At 40.1% G+C, this 20,495-nt stretch overlaps 3 protein-coding genes across 8 annotated transcripts in view; 1 reads left to right on the forward strand and 2 right to left on the reverse strand.

Moving 5' to 3' along the window:
- usp10 (ubiquitin specific peptidase 10) overlaps positions 1-1,030 on the reverse strand; it is a 28,203-nt gene extending 27,173 nt beyond the window's left edge. For 2 of the 4 annotated variants that reach the window (XM_042490405.2, XM_042490327.2), the window contains exon 1: positions 741-1,030. In XM_042490405.2, coding sequence (XP_042346339.1) covers positions 741-761 — 21 coding nt within the window. In that variant the 5' untranslated portion in view covers positions 762-1,030. The remainder of the gene's footprint in view (positions 1-740) is intronic. The other 2 variants (XM_088077749.1, XM_042490484.2) reach the window with 1 other exon arrangement.
- Positions 1,031-2,323: 1,293 nt separating this feature from the next.
- marveld3 (MARVEL domain containing 3) lies at positions 2,324-5,882 on the forward strand. 2 transcript variants are annotated; one of them, XM_042486897.2, is made up of 4 exons: positions 2,324-2,710; positions 3,818-4,083; positions 4,158-4,255; positions 5,003-5,882. In XM_042486897.2, exons 2-4 carry the CDS (start codon positions 3,824-3,826, stop codon positions 5,611-5,613), a joined length of 969 nt encoding a protein of 322 aa, XP_042342831.1. In that variant the 5' UTR covers positions 2,324-2,710; positions 3,818-3,823; the 3' UTR covers positions 5,614-5,882. The 2 variants fall into 2 exon arrangements, with proteins under 2 accessions (XP_042342831.1, XP_042342823.1); XM_042486889.2 differs by having other exon boundaries at positions 2,705-2,808.
- A 1,600-nt stretch (positions 5,883-7,482) lies between these two features.
- phlpp2 (PH domain and leucine rich repeat protein phosphatase 2) overlaps positions 7,483-20,495 on the reverse strand; it is a 59,029-nt gene continuing 46,016 nt past the window's right edge. For both annotated transcript variants that reach the window (XM_088077759.1, XM_088077764.1), the window contains 7 exons: positions 19,413-19,613; positions 19,151-19,313; positions 18,908-19,038; positions 18,563-18,676; positions 16,975-17,169; positions 16,595-16,826; positions 7,483-15,300 (listed from right to left, as the gene is read on the reverse strand). In XM_088077759.1, coding sequence (XP_087933885.1) covers positions 14,008-15,300; positions 16,595-16,826; positions 16,975-17,169; positions 18,563-18,676; positions 18,908-19,038; positions 19,151-19,313; positions 19,413-19,613 — 2,329 coding nt within the window. In that variant the 3' untranslated portion in view covers positions 7,483-14,007. The remainder of the gene's footprint in view (positions 15,301-16,594; positions 16,827-16,974; positions 17,170-18,562; positions 18,677-18,907; positions 19,039-19,150; positions 19,314-19,412; positions 19,614-20,495) is intronic.

Here is a 20,495-nt window from a genome sequence, read left to right on the forward strand (position 1 = left end):
ACACTGTCGCATTTGATTTTAGCTAACCAGCTAGCGGACTGCCTGCAAAGTATAACCACACCATCTGTGCAAAGCTGTTAGCTTGCTACAAGCTAAGTGAACATTGGTATATCTTGACTTACAACTGCTTGAAAACAGCAGTTTCACCCACGAAAAGTCTCCAGAAAAACTCGTTAGTATGCTTCCTAAGTGCCCAGAGCAGAACTAATGTGCATTTATTACCAGTTATGAAAATATGCGCTCGGGGAAGGCCTGTCGCAGCACAGAGCAGGTGGGCCATGCATACACGCAGCAGTTTTCTGTGTCGCTTTTACCCAGAGAAATAACACATGACACTAAATGGGATCTCACACCAAAGTGCCACTAACACCAGATCGAGCACGCTTTCGTGTCATGTACCCAAAGGTGGCTGTCATATGTTACAAACTGCAGCAGATAGTGCCGCTGTCTCATTTGAATGGGGGGACCTAGGGCCTGTTAGCTACCATGCTGGTGTGGTGTTTCAATGAGGCTTAGGGGGGCATTAGCAAGCACTTTTCACTTCTAACATTTTCAATGACACGACTAGCCAGATGTTTGAAATAACAACACGCACATGGCCAAATGGCTACTACAGTGTGGCACTAGTTTAGGTCAGCAGGTTGTACAAATGAGGGGCGGTCGCGGGTCTATAAATAACGTTACACGGCGTGCAGCAGGAGTTGTTTTGCAGGCTAACGTTAGCCAGCTAGCTTAGCTACCTGGTTGCTGTAAGAAGCCATGCTCCCGGTGAGATTTTCTCTCCTCCGCTGACAAGATGAAAACTCTCCCGGGAAGGTGTTGTAGGTGCGTAATGGCCGTCACAAAAGGTGTCCTACTTCGACGTCATTGTCATTTTTCCAACGTTGTCTTGGCAGTCGTAAGTTTTGATCCACGTAATGCATCAGCACTTCATGCTGCTCGCCTTGCCGTCACCGCCATTTCTGTCTAGCCTCTTCCTCGCTTGCTAGCCAACCCAGCGCGCGGTTGTTTTTTTTTTTTTTTTTAGTTGTAGTGGCAGCGTGAGCGCGAGGAATAGTGATAAACACTTCCGGTGGTGGTTTGATCCCAAACTTCACAATAAAATAGATCTCTCACCATAGACAATCTCCTCCAGTGATGTGGCTTGTGACCTCTGGATGCATCTGGAGCAAAACACAAAGAACTTCCTTGCAGTTATTGTCTCACTATAGTGGGTACTGTAATTGTTAATTTTAATATGTTTGCATATCCTGCACAAAACCGTCTGCCTGCAGCTTTTTATGAAACAGCTAAATTGTACATATTTTTATCTGGGTGACTAGTTATCTGTAACCTATTACATTTCAAAGTAATCTACCCAACGCTGATTTTACGTTTATTGTATGCACTAAAACCCAAAACAAATTCCTTTATGGCGAGAACCCTCTTGTCAATAAATCATTTTCTTATTATTATTCTGAAGCCGTGGGATTCATTGTGTTGGAGTTTTATAAATCACATTAATTTAGAAATATGCCAAAAGCTTTATCGGCCAGGTAATTGTGAACACATAAAAGGAATCTCAATGTACTTGCACATTAATAGACATAACAATTGAAAAACCTCAGCAAAGCTGAAAAGTATAATAAGTAAGAAGTAATAAATAATGTACTTCATCAAAGTAATGGAACATATAATTTGATTACTTTTTTATTACCTTTCTAGAAAATCTTTTAAACTGTGCAATACAGTTGAACAATGTCTGGAAATAGACGATGCCAGAATAAAGCTGATTACAGTTACATTTATTGATTTTAACTAGTTACATGTAACTACTTACTCCTCAGCAATACAGTAAGACAACAAGAGTGCAATGGTGCAGAGTGAAAAGTAAACTTCACGATCAACAACTGAGTCTATAAACTGAACTATTATGTCGTCAGTTGAAATTGGCAGGAAATCCAGATTGGCTGTAAAAAAAATTAAAAATAAATAAAAATTTAAAAAATGAATTTAAAAAAGGGAAAGAAAGACAGAAATTCTTTCTCTTGTAGCTTGTGCCTTTTCCCAACCAGTAGTAAGCTAGAGACTGAGCTCATTAATTGAAATAGAAAATTCATAATTGTGTTACGGGCATTACTTGAATTACATGAATCTACGGAAACAAGTCATTGAGTCTCGTTAAATGTCAGGGTGTGGGGTCTTAGAATGAACTCATTGACACGGTTATCACTTTTAAGAGACATTTATTTTGAAATTACCCATGTTTTGGTGGAAACGCTGGAAGTAATTCCGTGGATTATTGCCACGAGCTTCACCTTTGAAGCGTGGCCGCGTGCGCTCTATGCGTTCACGTCCGGGTTGGGGCATGAATCGCAAAATTTTGTTATTGGAAGTTGAGCACGATTGCAACAACAACTTTTCATTCACTTTGCGCTCCATATTGAACTCTAGTGAAGCTGCAAGTGTCCTGATGTATTTGGGGCTAACTGACCAGCCGAATATTTGCAGTTGTCTGTTTTACTCTGTCATAACTAATAATAATAAAGTGCTTAGGCTACAATTCAATACAGAATAAAACTGCATATACATAATATATACGTCCAGCACGCTGTAACATCAAATAGCTGTAAGCTTCGGAAAAGAAGCCTAAAAATGTTATATCAACAATAGAAATTTTATTATTTTTTACACAAATGAGCTCGACACCAGTGGGCGTGGCACAGCACAGGTAAGGAAACCTCAAACACAGGAAGTTGAAAAGGTGGGCTGTGTGTTTATTTCTCGGCATAAACGAAAGCAAGATCACCCCGTGTAACGAGTCTAAAGGTAGGAAATAATAATGCTGTGTATTTTTATTAATCATGAGCCATTTTACTTCAGTAAAACATGAAGTCAAAACACGAATGAATTTAGCAAACAGAAAGGAGAGCTGCTGTGAATGTTTGGCCTCTCACAAGACGGTCTCATTTTTGACATAAAGATATATGTAAGCCTAACAATGGAAAAGTCTCATTTCCAGCGTGCTTCAGAACTGATTTTAAGACGCTTTTATTAGTTTTTAAATCTCCTAATGGTCTTGGTCATGGCTATCTGGCAGATTTGCTTTTATTTTATGAAGCATCCAGAGATCCCAAATAATCTTTTATTAGGGGACTTTTAACCATTTGAAACCTGGGCAAATTGGCTTAATTTGTTTCAAAAACATGCAAAGAAGGCAATAAGCAACAAAAGAAGAATGACCCCAAAAACCGGCACCTGAGAATTAATTAGTAATAATAATAATAATAATAATAATAATAATAATAATAAGAAGAAGAAGAAGAAGAAGATAAAGTTTAAAAAAAAAAAACAAAAAAAAAACAAGGAAATGACCTGAGGGAAGTGCTTAAAAAATATAATAATTCTGTTTAACAATTTCAAATGTGTAACTACCATAATAATAAATGTCCCTACCTTTTTTGGTATTGTTTTATTGTATGAAGCACCTTGTGTTACAGTTTTGTTTGGATGAAAAGTGCTATACAAGTTAAGTCTGATTAATTGATATATTAATTTAGTTTTGTGGCCTATGGTCAAATGCATTAATCCTACTGGAATTCCTGTGGTCCCCTAAATTACCATCACATATTTTTTATTAGTCACTTTTGGAATGAGGAAACTTCTGTCTTTGGTCCTTCACCTCACCCACCCAGTCAGCCATTATTCTCCATTAAATAATCCTTCACGCCGCTTTACTGTCCTCAGTGGCAGTTACAGAGACACAAGCCAATGATCCACTTTGTTTATGACGGTCTGTAATAGAATTTATATCCATATAATCTTCTTTTGTACACAGAGGAAAATGCCAGAGAGGGGGAGACACCAGCACCAGAGGAGTGATGCGTATGATGAGTATAAGAGCAAAGACAGGGACTACTCACACAGTCGAGACCACGCGTCGTACGATGACAGAGGTCGTAACCAAAAGCCGAGAGACCTGGACGAGAGAGGCTCTGCTGGTGACAGGAGGACCAGACAAAACAGACAGAGGGACATGACAACTGCCTCCCACAATGTGCCACCTGCTTACAGAGACCGAGACCATGAAGGACCCTCGAGACTGTAAGGGACTGCACACTGTATCCACAAGTCTCACTGTCACGACTTCCTGTAAAAATATAATTAATTCCTTGTAGGTCCAGAGAGACTTCAGAGTACCACTCTGAAGGGGAGTATTATGAGCGAAAACACCGACAAGCTCTCTACAATCTCAGATACATCTTAACCAGCAGAGGCAAGTATATTTATTTTTTGGGTTCTTCTAGGAAATGTTGGTTACAGTCGAAGCGCATGCTCCTCCCCCGGTAGCCAAAATGACCTGACCCAGCATTAGCCTGAACTCTGCAAGCCAGAAGAAATAAGTGGGCTGCGTCCGACTGAGATCTGGCATTAAAGACACTCCAGAATTGAGCCAAATAAACTGTTTTATTTCCGGCTGTTGACACTGTCATCACAGAGTCATTGTCAAAAATGATCTAGCCCAGCACTGGCCCGAACTCAGGATGCTGCAGGAAATAAGTTGGGCCACAGATGGTTGCTCAACTCAGCTGAGCCGTAGGATTGGGCCAAAAAAACAGGTCCGATTCTGAATGCCAACACTGCAATCACTGGGTCAGCTTTTACAACCTCTAAAATTTGTTAGAATGACAATACAAAATCTAAAATGATTTTTGTCCTTTTTTTCTTTTTTTTTTAAAAAAAATAATCTATTTAACATGTGTTATACATTTTAAATGTCTTTTACATAACCTTTATTTACCAGAAATATTCCTATTGAGATTCAAAAACTCTTTGTAAACACGTCCTGGCAAAGACAGCAGCATAAAAAGAGAACTGCCATTTAAAAGTGGGCCTTTACTGAGACCAGCAAATATTTGGCTTTTTTGTTGATCAATAAGAACAAATTCACTCATCATTTCAGCTCTAGTCAAACTGTGCTGCTTTAAAAAAGTCAGTATTGTGTTTATCCCTTGTCTCCCAGGTCTGTGCCAGCTGATGGAGCTGTTTGTGAATCTGCTTATCGTCATCTGTGCCGGAGTGCCATACAGCAACAACGGGGGTTACCGTGACCTGGCCAGCCTCGGTGGGATCTACTATTATCACTTTGGAGGAGCCAATGCCTTCACTGGAGCCGATGCAGAGAGGGTGAAAGAGCTGGACCGACTTTTCCATCAGCTCTCGCGGCCGCCATATGTCTTCACCATGGCCTGCGGTGGGGTTTTGATGGTGTACGCCTTGGCCATGCTTGCTCTGGGGATTTTCAGGGTCCCTTACCGCTGGCCCCCTGTGCTGCTAGCGGAGGCTCTGCTGAACTTCCTGATCGGCCTGGGCTACATCCCTGCGCTGGCCTTCTACTTTATTAAGCTGCAGGGAACTTACAACGATCCCATCTGCAAGGAGAGAGAGCAGATGTACAAGAGCAAAGGGCACCAGGGCTTTGAGTGCCAGTTCCACGGTGCAGATATCGCAGGAGGTCTGTTTGGGGTGCTCGGGGTGTTTGTGTTCATCTTTGGTGCAGTTTTAGCTGTCAGAGCTTTCAGATCAGTGCGGGAGCTGAAGAAGCAAAGAACAAATGAGGACAATAATTTTTAAGGCTTTTCTCCTCAATATATTTGAGCAAAAGTGGAAATCCCTGTGACCAGAATACATGGAAGGTTTTTTGTCATATTTGGTGTTATTGTGCATTCACAATTGTTGAATGTGATTTGTGAATCAGCTTTTTTTTTAATCCACTTTTTATACTTTTTTTTAATGGGATATTGTGTAATACTGTTTTATTCCAATCACAAGTTTACATACCTTTGTGCTGCCTTTTTGTAATTTCTATAAATGTGTAGCAATAATAAACCACTTTAATATTGCTTTTTTTTTGTTCATAAAAATACTTTCAAAGTAAATGCAGGAAGGAATTCCTAGATAATATCTATTCACCTTTTTCTAGATGAGTCACTTGGGTGTCAGACACACACAGCAACTTGCAACCAAGAATACCACAAGTTGACAGTCTTTCAAAAATGAGATTGTCATATATGTACAGTCCGCTAGGGTTTCATAGACCTAGATTTCTTTTAAGGTACATATTGAAATTATGATGCGTTCCTTAGATCGCTGTGCTGTCCGAGTGAAGCTCAATCTATTGATATTTAATCCTGTCAGTTGAATCTTTGCTACAGAAAGTTAGACTGAATTGACTATTAATCTTGACAGGAAAATATCCAGTTATCAGTGTCAAATGTCGTTTCCAAACCAGGGGATACAAGTGCGGCAAAGCGTCCTCTGCTTTGAACTGTTTTTATTTTGTCTTTGCTTGTCTCCATGGGGGCAATAAGTGATATGATGGCTCCTCCACAGACTCTACTTGAAAGAAGCAAAGAGTCTAACTCTACCCCTACCTAAATGTCTTACATTATTTACAAGGAAAACATGAGACATCAGGACTTCTGTCACACTTAAGATTACTTATATCATCATACGTAAGTTCAGGGTGTCATTCTGAGCTTCACCAATAGATGGCAGATCTACTGTGTTTAGGAATTCACTCATGACTGTAACACATGAAACTTGATTGTCCATAATTCCACATTAGATTGGGATCTCTGTTTCTTATGATTAACTTGTTTTCTTAATCTGAGTACTGCTTCCACAATAAGCAGTGGTGTATCTAGATTTTCTTTTTTGGGGTGGCCCAAGTGAGGCACTGACTTATATGTGAACATACTTTTTAACAGTTGTATCAGTTCATTTGTTTGTAAAATAAGTCAGGCTAGACACTAATTAGGTACATTACTGTTTCTCAGGACTGAATTGCACTTGCAGAAAAACACTCAGTTTACTGTCAAACAGTTCAAAGTGACTGGGCAAAGAGCCAGTCATAATGGGGTGGCACCTGAGGTGGCCAATCAGATTTCAGGGGTGGTTCCTGCCGTCCCAGGCCACTCCCTAGAAACGCCCCTGGCGACAGGATGCCAGGTGGCACGCCGACCATTTTCTAATTCACATTGAAAATATGATTCACACTGGAAATTTTAACTGTAAAAAAGGTGCGAGCACAAAAACAGAGCTGGTTTATTGATTTATTTTTTAAAAGTGCACGGGGAGGATCCCTTTGACCCCCTAACAGAGGTCTGGGCTAGGCCCTGAATGCCCCCGAATCCTAGAAAAGCCTCCACCTGTACACCTGACCCGTGCAGGGCTGCTGCTGCTTGCTAAAAACGCAAAACGCATTTTCTCTATATCTGCATCAGCAAAATCTGTGATGGACACATAGTCTATTCATGAAAACTATTAATGCGAATTTATCCTAAATACTTACACTTGGCTTGACATAGTCGCACCTTCTCATCCAGGCTTGGCAAACATGCAATGAATTAAACCAGGACGCACTGATACGACTAGATAACCTTCTATTAGATAATGGAAAAATAAGCTGTAAACATGCTATCTTATATTGATCGAAAAGAGTCATTTTGATAATATTTATTGGCATGAAAACATAAAAACGGTGAGCAAAATGGACACTGGACAAAAAAAATTCACAGTAAAAAGTTTTATTGCTACTTGGCTTAAAGTTAATTTAAAAACAGCTCGTCTGCTCAAAACTAATGATAGCAGCATTTCAAATGAAAATAACGACCATCTTCCACTCTCACAGTTCAAGGGGAGTACAATTCTGCCTGATACACAGCAAAAGTGCTCATTGTTAGTCCTGTTCCTAAATAATGAAACTTTTAATTAATAAACGTAAAACTCAATTTTAGCATTAATCTGCATGCTAGCATAAAAAACTCAAAATATTAGATATGCTCCATTTTGTACAAATAAATCACATTTTGTATGTACTCTAAGCTTTTCTGATTTATATTTAGGGCATGCTTTCAACACTGAATACAGCTTTAATTAGTACCTTCAAAATAAAGTACCATGATGAGTGACAGTTTTTTGTAGAACCCCAATCACTTTAAATTCTGTAGTGGAGAGGGAAATATAAATTTGCATGAAACAATGAAGTACAAAAATAAACATCAGCTTCTTGGCATTGAGAAAAAAAATATTCAAGCGTTTCTCAAAAATAATGTACAGAAAGGAACCGTGAGATTAAACAATGGCTACTTTGGTCACATGTTAAACAACTGGAGCATCTTGGATCAGTTTCATTCACCAAACCCACGCAGAATTACAGTCAATCCATTACTCACACGGGCATGCATACACTGACTGAACGTGTGCACTTAAGCTTCATTTTACACACAAACACGGACATTTTGCAAACATAGTTGTACGAGGGGCTTTTTAAGTTGTGCAGAGAGGAAATGATCCCTTATAGTTAAAAAAAATGAATCAGCACTTTTTAAAAAAACAAAACGAAACACTGACACTGTAGCCTTATCATGAACACGTATCCTCTATTTTGGTGCACAAACGGTGTTATGAGTTTTTCACTACTGGACCCCCTCCACTAAAGAATTAAAGGGAATATCTGACACCAATGCACCGTACCCCGTGCTCCCTCCTCCTGCATCTACGCATACAGTCGGCATATGTACACGCACACTGATTAGTCTACTGATCGTAGTCGTTATTCAAAGATACATCATGTTGGGAATGTATATCAATCAGACAGGACAGTGGGTGAGTATGTGGCATCAGCCAAGAGACAGACAGCATGAATGTACAATTAGTGTGCAACTTTATAAAAAACTGACTGAGGTGATTTTGAGGAGCACTAAAAGTAGCAGCGTAATGCAGTCCAAACTACAGACTGTATGATAAAGATGGACAGCATGAAAGCTCCCTGAAGGTGAAGCTAAAACATCTCCATCGCCCTCTGGTGGCTGGCTGCAGTATAGGTCATAAACCCCACCCACTCCATGTTAAGGGATGGGACTTGGGCCAAATTTGGTCTCATTTGGTCATTTTATATAGTTCTTATCACACTGATGTTTGTTCAAGTGTTTGTTTTTCTGATAAGTTTGGATTTAATTACTTATTTGATGCTATAAAAAATGGGGTTTTACATCATGACTGACAGCTGTGTGTGCCAATTGCTATGTTGTGAAGTTGGAGAAACATTACTGAGCATTTTCAGTGGGTCGCATACCGTGGAGTTAATCTGGAAGCTGAACTTTTTTTTTGGTGTATGAGCCAGGCGAGCGACTCCATAGGAATGGATTGAGTAGGGGCCATTTTTGGTCCACTGTCTAGTTATTATTAAAGTCTATGGTCCGCATCCAGGATATTTTGGCCTCATTTTTGTACAGTGGGAGGAAGTGGAGATATGTTGTCCATCTTTATATACAGTAATTGTCCAAACTAATAAAAAGTACACTGTCAATGAGTCAAGGAGAGGGACAGAAAATAAGAGCAATGCAACTTAGACACACAGTCCCATATTACACACATCACACGTACATACATCAGTCATTATTCATTTTCAGAAATATTGAGCAATAGGATTCTTGTAGATTTAAGTGATGGATGATCTGATATACATGAATATATATATACAGTTGAGACTTTGCATATTTGTATGAGCGAATTCCCACCTTTTTGTTTCTAAGGAAAGTTCAGTCTCTCCTCTCCAAACATCCTTAACAGTTCAGTCTTCGCACTTGTTTCACATGTGTAATATAATGCACAATCATAATCTGTCTTATAGCTTTTCTAACTCCTCCTGTGGCAGGTTACACCTGTCGTGCCCTTCCATGTTTCCCTGCCATCAGCCCAGACCCCTGACACTGTGTGTGAGTCCTGGGTGTTTGGCATCTCAGACACTGCACAGTCTGATCAATAAAGTGACTTCTTAGCCTCATCATCATAAATAATGTTTTCCCATTTTTAATTTTAGAAAAAGAAAATCCCAAACTTGAGCTGAATGATTCATTTATATTTAGATTAAGAGTAATGTTGGCAGATAGAGAAGTGAAGAACATATATTGTGGTGTGTATGGTGCTGAAAATTTAAAGTATTAGTATGAAATATTTAGGGAAATTCAGTTACATCTATCAATGCGGATTGCAAATTGCAACCAGCTGAAACTTCTCCTGGTTAGAATTCCTTCAGTGTTAATTGTTCAGGCGTTTTACTGGGAGCCTAATTATACGCAGGGGTCTCTTCCTCTCCAAAACAAAAGGAACATGTGATTTATGTTGGTAAAAACACAGAATAAAGCAGATCTGTTTAAAAAAATTGTTTTCCGACGCTCTCATTGTGGAGGGGTGCAAACTGCATTGGCCAATGCAAAAGTGCGACCGGCCAGATCTAGAACCAGCGTTTGGTTTACCAACCTCCATGGATGAGGACCTGTTCTCTGTGTTGATATGAACAGCTCATTCTATGATAATGAAAACTCAATAATTGTTTTTTAAGTGATTCTGCACAAAAAAGTAAAACTATTTATAATTACTTAAATTCCACTTTTGCCAATATATTTTACTAAAACCTACACACTGAACTTTTAAATATAATTCTGTAAAGAAAGCAAACAAAACCCACTTTGATTAAATAAGAAATGTTTGTAATATTAAAGACACACCAAAAAAAGGGAATGTTGTAAAATGAATTGTCATTATGTCACTTTATCATCCTTCCTGTTGGCTATGTATTCTTAGACAAGACGTGATATGTTGGACTGGGGGAAGCCACAATAATCCCAGCACACTATGTTGAACAATATCTCATATATTTAACTCAAAACTCTGAACATCATTATTTTTTATTATATGTACAAAGTGCTTTTAACTGTGCGAGACAAAAAGTTGCAAAGAAAAGATTCAGACTCACACATCACTTAAGGCTTCATCACTGACTTCTCACTCATTCCCGTGGAGCAAAGGACACAGGGGCTGCTTTAATAAACAACCCCGGAGCTAAAGACCTCAGTCGCAAACAGAACCTAAGAGTGGCAAGAAACAAAGGGCCTCTCCTTCACTTTAAAAATATACTGAGTAGCGTTTACTTTAAGGCTAAAAGGGAACACTGAAAAGTCCAGCTATGAAACAGCTGTGGAATGCCAGAAATGCACCACTACCGACTCGGAGTGGCAACCAAAAATGTACACCTAATGTCATAATCACTGATATGAGCAATTACCCAACTTTGGCCTTCTTATAAGCACAGCAGCCCCAGGAGAGCTTCTTTCCATTTTGGCACAAGGTGGGGAGGTTCAGGATTGGGCAAACGGATACTCCATACTTCTTTACATTGTTGGTAGTGTATCCCATCACAAAGCAGCTTTTAAGTATTTTCCTGTTGTTTGCTAGCATACGGAAAAGACACAGAGGCACCTTCACTCAATACAAAGTCAATGGAGAGCGATGGATTGTTTCTTCCCGGTGGGGGTGGGGCTTAAATGCGCTCTGTCTCTATAGCACTATATATGACTTAAAGAAATACTTTATCCCCCAAATGACCGTTTGTATATCAATTACACAACACATGGTATGTTGATTTTGTGACAAAAGCTGTTTTTCTCATTTGCCATGATGAACAAACACTCCAAAAAATTGAGAAAATTGTTGATGCTTAAAAGTCATAAGGGTCCGCATTTAACAACAGCAAAACTACATTTAAACATCTCTTTACAAACTCTCACTCAAAGCCAGACTCCACTGACAAGAACAGGAATGTTACTGTGCTGAGGATGGGAGCTGCTGGTCTGCCGCTGCCTCGATCAGTTAGTGTTATTGTGTTAGTTGGGATTCACCAACTTCACACAAAGCACAGACAAACTAGGACCCCATGTAGCTAAGTTAATAGAGCAGGCACCCCTTTGCTCCATGTCATCCCCTCTCTCTCCAACTTTCACTCTTAAGCTGTCCTATCGGACTACAGGCAAAAAAAACAAAAAAAAACATCTTAAAAAAAAAAGATAATAATAACAACACAAACAATCTGAGGCAGCAGTAGATCAGCAGCTCCCATGTTCACTGAGGTTGAAAATGTGTGTTAAGGTTAAATAGAGTCTGGCTTTAAAGCAAGCATAGATACGTTTCACTCTCTTTTCCGTTCCTGGTCTGAAAGAGCTGTCTGTTTAAAAAGGACTGAGCGTATGACTGGATAAATGACACTGATCATACTGCAAGAGTTGAGTGAGAGTTTGTGAACATGTTTTGGTATAGTTTTGCTGTTGTTAAATACGGACCCCTATGACATTAAATAATCAAGAATTTTCTCCATTTCTGGATTCTTCGTTCACCGTGGAGGCATCCAAGAACAAAGTTTTCCTCATCAATTCAGCAGAACACACGGTGAGTAATTGAACACAAAAGGTTAACTAAGGAGTGAAGTATTCCTTTAATGAGAAATAAAATGCAATGCATTACTTATTGTGTTTGCGTGTGTGTGTGTGTGTGTGTGTTTTTTTTTTATTGCAGTAGCTTGTAATGCTGCTGCACTGATAATTATTTTATCAACTCTGTGATCCTAACTTTAAAGATCCTAAAACCATGTTCAATTATAGCAAGACATACTTTTTTATGCCCCAAATGTCTGTGTGTACTTGTAACACTGTGGTTTAAACTCTGGCATTTTTTGTGCACATTCCAAATTGCGCAAGAAAATAGGGTTTTGGTTCTGTTTATAATTGGCCACAATAACACACCCTGTAAGTCATGTGGATGTGTGGGCAGTGCATTACAGAGCAAAGCTGAAAAAATTGCTAAGATGTAAAAAATGTCAATAACTGAATCTGCCTGTAGGAACATGGATGGATGTTTATATATTTAAAAGGGTAGCAGCGCCCAAAGTTTGGATATACTAAAATGTACAATCTTAGTACCAGTGGACATATTTTCTTACCTACAGTACATACAAATACTGTATCTATCCTTCATCTCTTGACAGTACACCATGAAATTAATAATTTACTTTTGTGTCTTGACTGGTTCGTACATATAATAAAATGATATCCAAACATCCCAGGGTCCAGTCACCATAAAACTGACTAAATTTAAATTAAACTTTTGAAAATTTCCTATGTAGTTTTTAAGGAGATCATTTGATCATGCACTGTCACAGATTATACTTTTATAGGATTTTTGAACTCTACAACACATCCGCTCTGTACAGTTGAATGACTTTGATATTTTTGACAGCTATTCAAAATGTATTGCGCTAAATGGCAATACTTTTCAATCTTGGTGTCAGCAGCGCAAGCACACCACGTCAGCTGGCTGCTAGTTTTGCGTGTGTACTATACTGTATGGAATTAATTTATCCTATATAGAAGATTCTATACATACTGTGTGGGAATGCTAAAAATAAAATCCAACCATAGCGTTTCTGGTGATGTAAATGCCGTTATTTTGTCTTCACATCTTCTAGTCCTATGTGCCTTGCAGGCATTTATACTGTCTGATTTCCTTTGTAAGCCACAGAAAGAGGAGGAAAGCAGAAGCGGTGCCAGTGCTGGTCTCTTGGAGACACTGTCCCTCCTCCGAATTAAACTAACAAGCTCACGTCCCCAAACACAGCCTGGATGTGGGGGAGCTCTAGGCTGAGTCGTCTGCAGTAGGCACTTTTTCAAGTTTCAGTTACAGGGCTTCTCTCCAGGACCTGAGAGACCACTGAGCCTCTGGAGAGGAGATTCGACCTCACTGAACACAATACACACCCTCTAGATTGCTTGCTGTCCAAGTAAAGGGAAATGTTGCTGACATGTTTAAACACATGAGGTATCCCATCTCAAGTCAGACTTGTTTTGGTCTGTGATAGCCAGCCGTGCTTTTCACAACAACATGTTATGAAGTGGGATTTTGGCTGCCCATGTTTCTTGGATACGCAAACCGTACACAGAAACCCTTTTTTCACATCATATTGATGGTCACTTTGTGACTATCCAGGTCCTATAGGTTTGTCTTGTCCTCACAAAATATCTGAATGGCAACTTGAATTGGAATATCCCCCACGTATGACAAAAATCTCCTCTTCCTCCCTGGAATGGCACATTCACAGAATTTCAGCCACACGGCGCTGTGCTGCCCCCTCCTCTAGAGGGCGGTATCGTAGACTTCCTGCTGTAGGATGGGGGCCGGGCCTGGAGTTGGGACCAGGTTGGAGGCAAAAGCAGGAGGGTGTGGATGATCCCACACGGGGTCTTTTAAGGAGGGGGGTATGGATTGTAATGGTGGGCCTGAGACTAGAGGGCTCTGGCCTCTTAACTGCTCCCTGACCTCCTGCTCCAGACTGGGAGGCACTATGAGCTGGTCCTCTGGGTCCTGCTGTGCTGGGGCAGTGAAGTAGCCAGATTTCTTCTTAGGAGCCTCCAGGGCCACCTCGATGAGATTATGACTGTCCTCAGGGGCTACGACAGAGCCGTTGGACAGCTTCTTCCCAAACAAACTGGATGTGGAAGGAGACTTTTTGAGGTCTGCGATCTCTCTCCCACATACAGCCAGCAGGCAGCCGTTTGTGGCAGAAACCACCACGCTGTTCTGTCTGCGCATTTTGCCATTGGGATAGTCAGAGCCTCGTTTTTCAAGGTCCAAGTCTTTGGGGCTCTCAGGGGCCCCTGAGCGTAGCTGGAAAGCGCAGCAGTGAATGTCTACCTCCACCTCTAACTTGCTGCCATTGGAGATTACACCCTCAAGCGGAGCTTCATCATCACTGTCCAAGCCGTTGTCAGAGTGGTTACTGGAGAATGTAGCAGAGGACGGCTGCCGCTGGAATAGGCCAGGATGTGTTCCTGCCCCAACTGAGCCCGGCACCATGATCCCACACAGTGTGGTAGCAGGGTGGAGGCTGCAGCGTCTCTCTGGGCGGGATGCGGGGCCCGAGGACGGGTGCTCGTCTGAAGCGGTGGACCCCGCCTCGCTGCCCACCTCTGACGCTGACGTCTCACTGTTGAACTCTGAGACAACACCACTACTGGATGAAAAGGTGGCTGGGTCACTGGGGCCTGGGGTTACGGTCACAGGCACAGGCACAAGGGTGGGAGGGGGACCCCGTGGTTCAGTGGTGGAGACAGGTGGCTCGCAGGTGCAGCTGTCCTCTCCAATATGCAGGGAAACCACTGCAGCCTCGATGTTGTCCTTGCAGCCGTAACTCTGAGCGAGTGAACACAGCTTCTTGGCAGCAGCGCGAGGATCCCGCACAGCCTGTACGGTGCACACAGCCTCCTGGTAGGAGACCCATTCAAACAGCGCTCGATTCCCCAGGATCAAGAACTCATCCTGGGAACAGAGAGGCTCAGTGTGCACCCAGGGCTTTGGAAGCACCCAGGGAGACAGATAAGAGCAGCCCAGCAGGCGAGAGCAGCATGTCACTCCACTCACTTTGTTATCCTGTAAAACAGAAGTGCCATTAGAATTGTAAATGAGTGTGTCGCTTTATGAAATACATACTCCTGAATATGAAGCTGCATATTAACTCAATCAAAAGGTCGACATTATGGCTCTAATACTAGGGATGTAACGATCCAGCGATCTGGATCAATTTATCGATTCAGTGATTAATGATGCAATTACATTGATGCAAAGTATAAACATCAGCCTATAGCATCATCTTTAGGATGTGCCTTTGTTTTAAAATTCAGTTTCACCATCAAACAGCAGCAGGCAGATGGCAAGCTGCTAAGAAAGAGATGATGAGGACAACATTACTGACTTGGGAATAAGTCAACGGTGTGGAAATATTTTGGACTTTGGAGAAAATAAGGGTCAACAGACAGAGCACATGTCATATGTAAACAATGACATTATGGGATTAACGACAACATACCTGCCTGGCTGAGCATCTCACTCAAATAGCTTCTTGCTATTGCAAAGCAACATGAGCTGCTCTGTTTCAACAATGTAAGGCTGAAAAAACATGCATGAAGCCTGAAATTCAACCGTGCTGTTCTACAAGGAGATGCAATGACTTTAACCAGCGGTGAGTGGGAAAAAGCGGAAATAATAATGCATATAAATTGTTGAGCTAAACTCCGCTGGCTGCTAGGCTGATTTATGCAGTGTTAAGTGTTTACTGTGTCACTAGCAAAATCTGTTTTGTTTGTGCACCTTGACAGTTACTATCGAGCCAAATTTTATACTTTTGTTAAATGATCTTGTTACTCAATGTTTGATGGCTGTTGAGAAAATCTGCCTTTACGGCTTTCAGTCAGATAGCTTTAGGAAAGTTTTAGGAAAAAGATCAAAATTTGGATTCAAATGAAAACTTTTCTTATAGAAAGGTCTTTCTGGCAGAAAGCCATGAAAGGTAACTTATTTCATGTGCTGTTTGATGTGTGTAAATGAAGTCAATATAAAGTAAACGTAGCTGCACTTTACCGCTTACAGTTATTTATGATTATTAATGAAATGTTTTTATCATTTATGGCCAAAAGCAAAAAAGAAAGGGACTGCAGCTTCTTCTGTGACAGATTGTGTTAAATGGGCACATAATGTCCTTTTGCATCAGTCACAGCCTTCTTAATCAACTTGAATCGAAATTGTAGCAAAGTAGACTTCGGCAAATGATATCGGCAAATATCGTATAGTTCTCCAAAGAATTGATATAGTATCATATCATGATTAAGTGGGGATTTACATCTCTATCTGAAACAGGAATCAAACATACATATATGCTATGTGTTACCTCAGTTATAATGGCTTTACTTAATTTAACTCTCTCCATCTCCTCAGTGCAGTTCTCCAAACTGTAAACTTTTGAGAGAGGAACAGGTCGGCCATCCCGGCACAACACTGCCTGGCAGGTACCGACATTGGCCACAGTGAGGCTGAAGTACCCTCCTGGATCTGAAGGCTCATGGTGAATATAACACAGCAAGGCAGATGCACCCAGTTTCTGGCCAGCCATTCCTAGTTTCCTGTCCAACACAAAAATAAACAAATCTGCCTAAAGTCACTGGTTTCACTGGTTTATGAATCTGCTTTAAGGGCGCAATTATCTGTTAATTTGCAAGTGCAAAAAGAGGTATTAATAATAGCTAAAATTTAGAAAAAATTCTGTCTTACCTGTGCGAGGTGAGGAAAGTGTTGCACATATACACATTATCAACATTGGAGTGCTGCAGTTCCTCGCACAGCACATCTCCCATGGTGCACTGCAGCAGCCGAGGCACTTCCTCATTGCGGTCTCCATCAAAGATACCATAACATGCTTCCACACCGTCTCCAAACTGGTCTACAGCCAGCACAGACACACACAACCTGTCCAAAATAACAGATCCACATTACAAACAGATGACCCAGTGCCTTCCATACACAAGTAAACCTCATACATACTTCAGCATGCTCTTGGTTAAGAGGCCACATCTGATAAAAGACTATGTGGTCCCCTGTGGTGGCCATGACGCTGGAGGAGCAGCCAGGCTTACTGGGCACTCAAAATTGACTAACTTAACATTGTTTCAGATATTAAATCCAATAGAATTATGAGGCTCTGCATCACCAGCTACTCTTAAAAAGGTGCACTGACTGCCCTGATGCCAGTGTTTGGTGCCTGCCAGTATTTAAGATATTGACTCAGTGGTAGACACCTGCTCTATGCTTGTAGAGCAACATCCAAACAGACAGTTGGTACAGTACATCCAACACACCAAAGCAAGATTTAAAGAGTGACTCTGTGCGTAACAGCCAAGGACAAAAGGTAACGCTCACAACGTCATATAGAGGGAAGAGATTGATTGAATAATTAAATGTCTCACTGAGGTAAAACATCTGTGTTTAAATAATGACTATATTTAAATACATACAGATATTTAACAGTTATTCAGAATATGAAAAATGTCGCAAATTTTCAACAGTTCATGTAAACAGCATATTCTGTTTGGATATTCTATTTTAGACCTTAATCTAAAATGATTGGTGATGATGGTGTGATTTTTGCTGATGTTATTCAAGTTTTAGAAGCATTCCTTGCACATGAATACAGCACATTCAGAATATGCATCTCAGTCGGGGTTTGTACTGCAATTTGCGACACACTGCCTCTTTCCTGTTAAGGGCAGCTCTGCGTGTTGTCATATATATGCTGTACACAAATCAACTGACCAACAGTTAAAGTAGAGATGTTGCCCAAAAGAAAATCCCACATTTTTTTTTTGGTTATCATTATGAAAGACTTGGATATTGATAGGTTTTTGGATATACATGAATACTGCAAAACTTTTCAAGGTGGTTGAAGGGATAAAAGAGGGAGATGTTCATACAGTTGCACAAGTACACTACCAGTGCAAATCATTTTGATACATATCAGCAAAATGGCACAAGTGACAACTGTTACGCTTTTTTATATTTTGATATAATAAACAACATGTTAGGGGACATTAATCAGAATATGCATGGCTGTATGTAAACAGAAATGTTAGTGGAACATTCATTTTTATTAGCCATGTAAACAGCTTACAAGGAATATTGTGTTTTTCAGGAAAAGTGCAAAACATTGAATATTTATGCATTTGAATGCAGTCAGTAAGTACCCATGTATTCATTTCATTTACTTGAATGGCAATTCAGATGAATACTATCAGCAGTTGAAGAAAACTAAATTTTTATTTTCACAAACAATCAATGAAAACTAACAAAACAAATCAGCACTCACTTGTTCCTTTGACCGCTCATTTCAGAGTAACCATGGTTCCATGGAGTGGAGGCACTCTGTGAGTCTCCTGCTGTTGTGGTGGATTTCTGATCTAATTTCAGGGTTGTAATGTGACTAAAAACAGATAAGATAAAGTAGAAGGAATTGTGGAAAAAGCTACACATATGTAAACCATTTCCTAAAACAGATATATTATATTCTTACATGTTTTACTTATGAGATTTCCTTTCAGTATTTGACCAGAAAACTACAGAATCTTAAGCCAAAGTGTAAGTGCTTTTTTTTGTCATGCTTGACAAATTTCAGCAGTAACTATTTTAAACTGGTCTGGGTTTTATGACTCACCTGAAGAGGTTGAGGGTTTTGTGTTCCAGCATCAGGCTGCTATTGCCTGTCAGGTCCAGCTCTTGCAGAGTGGCAGGCAGCGAGTCGGGCAGCTGGATCTCAGTCAGCTCATTACAGCTTAGATCGACAAGCTACAAATGTACAAAACACATTGTGAGCTGATAAAGGCTGAACGTAATTGAACACATATACACACACACACGCACACACTTGTCAGGCACATAAAACCAGAACAAGTCTGACCTTGATCTCAGGCAGGTTGAGGATCTCTGGGAAGACAGTAATTTGGTTGGAGTGTGCTATCAGGGTGTGCAGTCTCTTACAGCTGGACACAGTGGAGGGGATAGTCTTCAGCTTGTTGCCACTTAGATTTAGCTCCTCCAGCAGCTCCAGTTTACTAAGCTTACTAAAGACACACAGACATGACAAGGAAAAAATACAATTATCTAAACAAGTGGAACAAAAAATATTCTGAACGCTAAATTTACATGAAAGCCCAACACACCTGGCTGGAAAGGAAAGCAACTGGTTGTAGGCGATGTGAAGCACCCGCAGGTTCTGATGTCCAACCAACAGAGCGCCGCAGTTCTCGTTTAGGCTGTTCCCCGTCAGGTAGAGCTCCTGCAGTGTGCTGAGGCTCTCCTCTGACGGGCTGCTGGGAGGAATACTTTCCAGGGCATTGGCTGACACATTTAAGTATTTTAAGCTGGGAGGGATGACATACAAAAACAATAGATACATCACTTTTAACCCTTTGAAACCTGGATCATCATCAGTTTTCTTGTACTGCGTTTAGATCCTTTGAAACTTCAGCAAATAAGTTTGATTTCTTTCAAAAACAAATTGCAAGAAATGAATAAAAGATGACAAGAAAATTACCTAAAAATGAATTTTAAAAAAGGGGGAGGATTAGTAGAAAATTATCCAAAAAATCATAATAATTTCATATCTAAAATTGTGTTGCAGAAAAAATATAAGAAAGAAGAAAACTTCCATTTTTCCATTTTAAGCATTTTTTTAAAGGTCATTCCCTTGTTTGTTTTTTTTCCTGCTTATTTTTAGGTAATTTCTTTGTGATGTATTCCCTTTTCTTTTTATTTTTTTATTTTTTGTAATTTTTGGGCTGTGTATTGTTAAGTTGCTTGTTGCCTTCTCTTCATTTTTTTAAATAAATCAAACCAATTTGCTCAGGTTTCAAAGAGTTAAAAAGCACAACAAATAATGTTATCAAATGTAACTTTGTACAAACAGAAAACATTTTAGGGCAGAAATTAAATGTGAGCAAATGGACGGTCCAGATTATTACAGTCACTTTTTTTGATCAGTGCAGTTCTTCCCATCTTTTCTGTGGTATTGATATCTCTACTGAGGAAAAAATAATTTATAACAATATTAGTTTCACTGCAACAAAGTGAATTATAAAGAAATCGTACATATAATTTGATCTAAAGCTGTGGTGCAAAAGTTTTGTCTCCCCCCTCTGGCAGTAAGAGTTATTACACCACCACCGTCAATGCATTTATGGTGGTATGCCTGCCGGTGAGCTCCTTATTTTGACTTTAATACTTCCTTTGAACATGGAGTTTCT

The sequence above is a fragment of the Plectropomus leopardus genome, chromosome 1 (assembly GCF_026936395.1).
Source record: "Plectropomus leopardus strain MGB_pleo_1.0 chromosome 1, ASM2693639v1, whole genome shotgun sequence".
Classification (NCBI taxonomy): domain Eukaryota; kingdom Metazoa; phylum Chordata; class Actinopteri; order Perciformes; family Serranidae; genus Plectropomus; species Plectropomus leopardus.